This window comes from Canis lupus, chromosome 9, assembly GCF_048164855.1.
Source record: "Canis lupus baileyi chromosome 9, mCanLup2.hap1, whole genome shotgun sequence".
Taxonomy (NCBI): Eukaryota; Metazoa; Chordata; class Mammalia; order Carnivora; family Canidae; genus Canis; species Canis lupus.
This window is the reverse complement of record NC_132846.1, coordinates 74,341,314-74,347,596: the sequence shown is the minus strand read 5'-3', so window position 1 is coordinate 74,347,596 and position 6,283 is coordinate 74,341,314. Positions and strand designations below refer to the sequence as shown.

The window sequence follows — 6,283 nt, the reverse complement described above, 5'->3', positions numbered from 1 at the left end:
GAGCAGGGGTAAGTGGGGGTGCAGGTGGTTCACGGGTCTCCCCAGGGTCTCAGGGAACAGGGGAGCGGGTGCAGGTGAGCAAGGCAGTAGGGGTGCAGGAGGGGGAGGGGTCACCCCAGGAGCCCAGGGAGAGGGGAGAGGGTGCAGATGAGCAGGGCAGGTGGGGGAGCAGGGGGCCAGGGGTCACCCCAGGAGCCCAGGGAGAAGGGAGGGGGTGCAGGGGAGCAGGGCAGGTGGGGAGCAGGAGGTGCAGGGGTCACCCCAGGATCTCAGGGAGCAGGGGAGCAGGTGCAGGGGAGTAGGGTAGGTCGGGAGCAGGAGGGGCAGGGGTGCGCTCAGATCTCAGCTCAGCAAGACCCAGGAACATGCCCCTTCTCAGAGGCCCAGAGGGGCAGGGAGGTACCGCCTTGTTCCAGAATCTCAGCGCCGAGGCCTGAGCGCCCAGCGGGGCTGGACTGGGTGGCGGCTGAGCCAGCGCCGCCCGCGCAGGGGTTGAGAGTCGGGGCAGCTGAGCCTCCTGGACCTAGGGAGTGTGAGGCGGTGAGGTCGGGTGGGGAGCAAAGCCTCGCCAAGGCCTTGGGGCCCAGGGAAAAGGGGGGCCACTCTAGGAAGGAGGGAGCCACCGGTTTCCACTCAGGGCAGCAGCATGTTTCTGCAGGCCCCTGAGACCCGCCCGGGAGGGCGGGTCATGGCCAGCCGTGTCCCGGGGTGCAGGGCCAAGGATCCAGAGGCAGGAGAACAAGGGGCCCGTGGGGAGCCCCAGGCAGGGCTGCCAGCCGTGGTGGGCATGCGAGGGCAGTTTAAGGGCCCTGAGCTGAGCAGCGGGGCCCAGGTCCAAGGGGACAAGCCGGCGGGTGGCGGCATCTGAGCTGCAGCCTACTTGCTGTCACCATGCAGGAGGGGACAGCCAGGGCAGGGCCGCGCTCCCTCCCACCCCGAGGGGCGCACAGGCTCAGGGCAACCCTGGGTGCGGGAGGCCAGTGGGAGCTGCCCAGGCCCCAGAGCAGGAGTGGAAAAGGCCGGGGCCAAGGCAGGAGCTGCCCTGAGGGACATCAGGATGCCATGCCTGGAAGGCCTGGGGCAGTCCCGACGGCTTGGGCAGAGACGGGATCCGGGGCCCGGGTGCTTCGGATCGGGGCTGCCACAGAGGCCGTGGTCAGGTGGGGCAGCCAGAGAAAACCTGAGTGGGGACCCAGGGGCCGAGGCCCTGGGAACGTGATCCAGGTGGTCACCCAGCACTGACCAGGCCGATGAGTCCAGGTTCTGTGGCCACAGAGAGCTGGGCTGCACGCCTAGTGTGCAGACTCCCTGAAGCATGTGGGTGTGGTGCCCAGAGCCACCCCAGGCCCGGCACCCCTGAGACCCTGGGGGTCTCACAGCCTCCTCTCTTGCAGCCTCCACCACGGCCCCCTCGGTTTTCCCACTGGCCCCCAGCTGCGGGTCCACTTCCGGCTCCACGGTGGCCCTGGCCTGCCTGGTGTCAGGCTACTTCCCCGAGCCTGTAACTGTGTCCTGGAATTCCGGCTCCTTGACCAGCGGTGTGCACACCTTCCCGTCCGTCCTGCAGTCCTCAGGGCTCTACTCCCTCAGCAGCATGGTGACAGTGCCCTCCAGCAGATGGCCCAGTGAGACCTTCACCTGCAACGTGGTCCACCCAGCCAGCAACACTAAAGTAGACAAGCCAGGTGAGACGTCGGGCCTCAGAGAGGGGTCCACTCGGGGACAGGCCAGGTCAGCTGTCCCTCCTGGACCCATGTCACCAGGGAGTCACCTCAGTGTCCCCGCCCTCAAGGCCTCCCCTTTCTGGGAAGTTGTCCTCTGGGCGTGGCTGCCTGGTCCAGATGACCACAAGCTGCATTCCCCACTGCATTCCTGGGGCCCATTGGGTGCCACTGGTCGGGAATCCCCTCATGAGCTGGCCTGACCTAAGTTCACCCCATGACCTGTGCACACCCCACGCTCCCAATAACCCCCAGTCTGCTCTCTCTGCAGTGTTCAATGAATGCAGATGCACTGATACACCCCCATGCCCAGGTGAGTCAGCAGGGCCCCGCTCTGCACCCCAAGAAGATGGTGTACATCCAGGCACAGCCTTGTGGGCTAATGGGTGCTCAAGAGGAAGTCACCCAAATGCTGACCCTAACTGTCTCCCATTCCAGTCCCTGAACCTCTGGGAGGGCCTTCGGTCCTCATCTTTCCCCCGAAACCCAAGGACATCCTCAGGATTACCCGAACACCCGAGGTCACCTGTGTGGTGTTAGATCTGGGCCGTGAGGACCCTGAGGTGCAGATCAGCTGGTTCGTGGATGGTAAGGAGGTGCACACAGCCAAGACGCAGTCTCGTGAGCAGCAGTTCAACGGCACCTACCGTGTGGTCAGCGTCCTCCCCATTGAGCACCAGGACTGGCTCACAGGGAAGGAGTTCAAGTGCAGAGTCAACCACATAGACCTCCCATCTCCCATCGAGAGGACCATCTCTAAGGCCAGAGGTGGGCAGCAGGGCAGAGGGGCTGCAGGGAAGGAGATCTCCCCTGTAGGGTCCAGTCCTCCACCCTGATAGTGACCATCTGTGCTGACCCTTTACCCCGCAGGGAGGGCCCATAAGCCCAGTGTGTATGTCCTGCCGCCATCCCCAAAGGAGTTGTCATCCAGTGACACAGTCAGCGTCACCTGCCTGATAAAAGACTTCTACCCACCTGACATTGATGTGGAGTGGCAGAGCAATGGACAGCAGGAGCCCGAGAGGAAGCACCGCATGACCCCGCCCCAGCTGGACGAGGACGGGTCCTACTTCCTGTACAGCAAGCTCTCTGTGGACAAGAGCCGCTGGCAGCAGGGAGACCCCTTCACATGTGCGGTGATGCATGAAACTCTACAGAACCACTACACAGATCTATCCCTCTCCCATTCTCCGGGTAAATGAGCAACACGCCTGGCACCCAGCAAGCCCCCCACCCTTGGCTCTCAGGATCCCCTGAGGACACCTGAGCCCCTGTCCCTGTGTACATAACCCTGGGTAGGCACCCATCATGAAATAAAGCACCCAGCACTGCCCTGGGCCCTGCACGCTGTCATGGTTCTTTCCGGGACAGAGCCCAGGACACCCGGGCACTGGGTGGTACGGGCAGGCCAGCTCTGAGTCTAAGGTGTCACCATTGGTGGGTGAGCTCTGCACCTTGAGTGGGGAGGGCTGCACAGGCTGCCACAACATGGGGCCAGGAGCTGCCTGAGGCTGGGGAGCGCACTTTGCCAGAAGTCCAGCCCCTGTGGGCCCTCAATCCAGCCAGAAGCTAACCAGGGCTGGGGTGTGTGGACAGGGACGGCAGTAGTTCTCCCCTCCAGGGCCCCTCAGGGAAATGAACACACAGACATTCCCACCTCTGTATCGAGTTGTGGGACACTGTGCACAACCCTGGGCTCCCTGTTCCCTGGGCCTGCAGAGAGCTCTGCTTGGTAGCTCTGTGTCAATGCAGTAGCCATGCCTGTAGCCTCCCATCAAGAGGGGACAGGCCCTGTTTGCCCTCAGACACGACACTCCATCCATGTACAGTCCCCCACCCTGCCTCCAGTGAGGAGGTCCCACCTGAGTTCATCCCCCCTGGGGCCAGGCCTGTCCACTCATGGGGACGCTCACCCCATGCCCCAGTGGGGCAGAGGCAGGTGGCCCTGTGCCCAGGGGAGGGACCATTGGAGACATCCACATGGACACTGAAAACAAAGCCATCGTGCTGAGCACCTCTACCTTCTCTCTCTCTCTCTCCCCTCTCTCTCTCTCTCTCTCTCTCTCTCACACACACACACACACACACACACACACACACACACAGACCTTATACCCTGGTCCTCACACAGGACCAACTGCAGTGCCCAGAGCAGAGCCAGTCTTGGGAACCCTCACCATGGACAACACCCTGGTCCCCACCCCTCCAACACCCATCATCTGCTCAGCAGCTCATCCACACACTGACCACACCAACCTGCCCTCCTCTGCCCCAGGGAACCTACACCCCCTCTTGACGTGCACAAAACCCCCACAACCCAGCTTATCCTGATGCTCCCACCCACTTGTTCACTAGGGACACTCCCTGTCACTCTAGGCCCTTCCCTGGGCTCCGCTGACCCTCCCACAAGGGCCTGGCCCCAGGGCAAGAGGAGGTGGGCACCCTTCTCCCCACAGGGTCCCAGCACAGGACAGAGCAGAGAGGGTGCGGGTCCCCCACCGGCCTGGCCCAAGCGGTAGGGATGGGGTGCTGAGGCTGGCACCCAAGGTTGCAGAGGGCTGTGACTGTCCCTCAGGGAATCAGCCCCTCAGGCATGCATGAGATTAACCACCCCCTTCCTGTCCAGAGCTGATCCTGGATGACAGCTGTGCTGAGGACCAGGACGGGGAGCTGGACGGACTGTGGACCACCATCACAATCTTCATCACCCTCTTCCTGCTCAGTGTGTGCTATAGCGCCACTGTCACCCTCTTCAAGGTGGGCACACCTGTACTCTCCCTGGACTATGGCTCACTGTCCCATCGCTGTCTCCACCATGTCCCCACATTGACCACACACAGAACACATGCTTATCCCACACTGTGGCACGTTGTCTCCTTGCTGTCTCCTCAGTGTCCTCTTCCTATTGGAACAATGTTCTCTCACTGTCCCATGACTGTCCCCTCACTATCTACTCACTATCACCTCACTGTGCCCTCACTGTCTCCTCACTGTCCACATACTGTCTATTCAATGTCTCCTCTGTGTCTCCTCACTTTCTCTTCACTATCTCCTTGCAGTCCTGTCACTGTCTCCTCACTGTCCCCTCATTGTCCCACACTATCTCCTCACAGTCTCCTCATTGTACCTTCCCTGTCTCCTTAATGTTCCCTCATTGTACCCTTTCTGTTCCTCACTGTCGCCTATCTCAACACTGATCTCTCTGTCTCCTCACTGTCCCCTCATTGTCTCTTTACAGTCTCCTCACTGTCCCTCATTGTCCCATCACTGTCGCATCATTGTCCCATCACTGTCCCCACAATGTCCCCAAAATGTCCCCACAATGTCTCCTCACTATCCCCTCCTTGTACCCTCGCTGTCTCCTCACTGTCCTCTCACTATCCCTTTATTGTCCCCTCACAGTCCCCTGTTGCCTCACTGTCTCCTTACTGTCCCAACGATGTCCTGTCAGTCTCCTCATTGTCCCCTCATTGTCCCGTTGTTGTCTCCACACTGTTCTCACACTGTCATCACTGTCTCCTCTCTGTCCCCACACGGTCTCCATACTGTCTCCTGTTTCCTCACAGTCTCTTCACAGCCCTTTCACATCCCCTCACTGCCTCCTCACTATCTCCTCACTATCCTTCACTGTCTCCTCACAGTGTTCTTACTGTTCCCTGCACTGTCCCCACAATGTTTCTTCACTATCCCCTCACTATCCCCACACTATCTCATCACTGTCTACACACAATACCCACACTGTGCCCTATCTATCCGTCATGGTCCCTCACTGTCGACACAATTTCCCCACACAGACCCCTCACTGTACCCACACTGTCTCCTTATTGTCCTCTCACAGTCACTTCACATCCCCTTCACATCCCCTCACTGTAGTTGCAATCCTCTCACTGTCCTCCACTGTCTCCTCACTGTGCCCACAATGTCTCTTTACTACACCGTCATTGTCCCCACACTGCCCCTTACTATCTTAACACTGTCTCATCACTGTCCACACACGATACCCACACTGTGCCCTATCTATCCCTCATGGTCCCTCCTATCCACACAGTGTCCCCACACAGACTCTTCAGTGTCCCCTACTCTCTCCTCACTGGTCTCTCACTGTCTCCTCACTATCTCCACAATGTCACTCACTGTGCCCATGAAGTCTCATCACTATCTCCTCACTATCTCCTCACTACCCCCACACGGTCCCTTCTATGTCCCACCCATATCCTCTCACTGTCTGCTCCCTCTCCCACACACTGTCCCTTCCAGGATCCCCTCACATTACCTAGCCTTGGGGGCAGGAGCTTGGTCATGGAGGGAGGCGGTCTGTGGAGGTCCAAGCCAAGCTCACACCCTCCCCTCCATGATGCAGGTGAAGTGGATCTTCTCGTCAGTGGTGGAGCTGAAGCGGTCAATTATCCCTGACTACAGGAACATGATCGGAGAGGGGGCTTAGGGCCAGCCCTCTGGGAAGGATGTCCAGCACTGCCCTAGATCCAATGCGGGATCCAGGTGCCTCAATCTGGGTCACTCAGCCTGCTTCCAGGCCTGCTCCTATGCCCTCTTACCTCACC

At 60.1% G+C, this 6,283-nt stretch overlaps 1 gene segment (V, D, J or C); it reads left to right on the top strand.

Moving 5' to 3' along the window:
• Positions 1-688: 688 nt before the first annotated feature.
• On the top strand, positions 689-3,066 carry LOC140639516 (Ig gamma chain C region-like). The segment is given in 5 exon segments: positions 689-854; positions 1,362-1,685; positions 1,993-2,034; positions 2,160-2,489; positions 2,592-3,066. Coding segments are annotated over 5 exon segments (1,194 nt in total).
• The last annotated feature ends 3,217 nt before the right edge of the window (positions 3,067-6,283 follow it).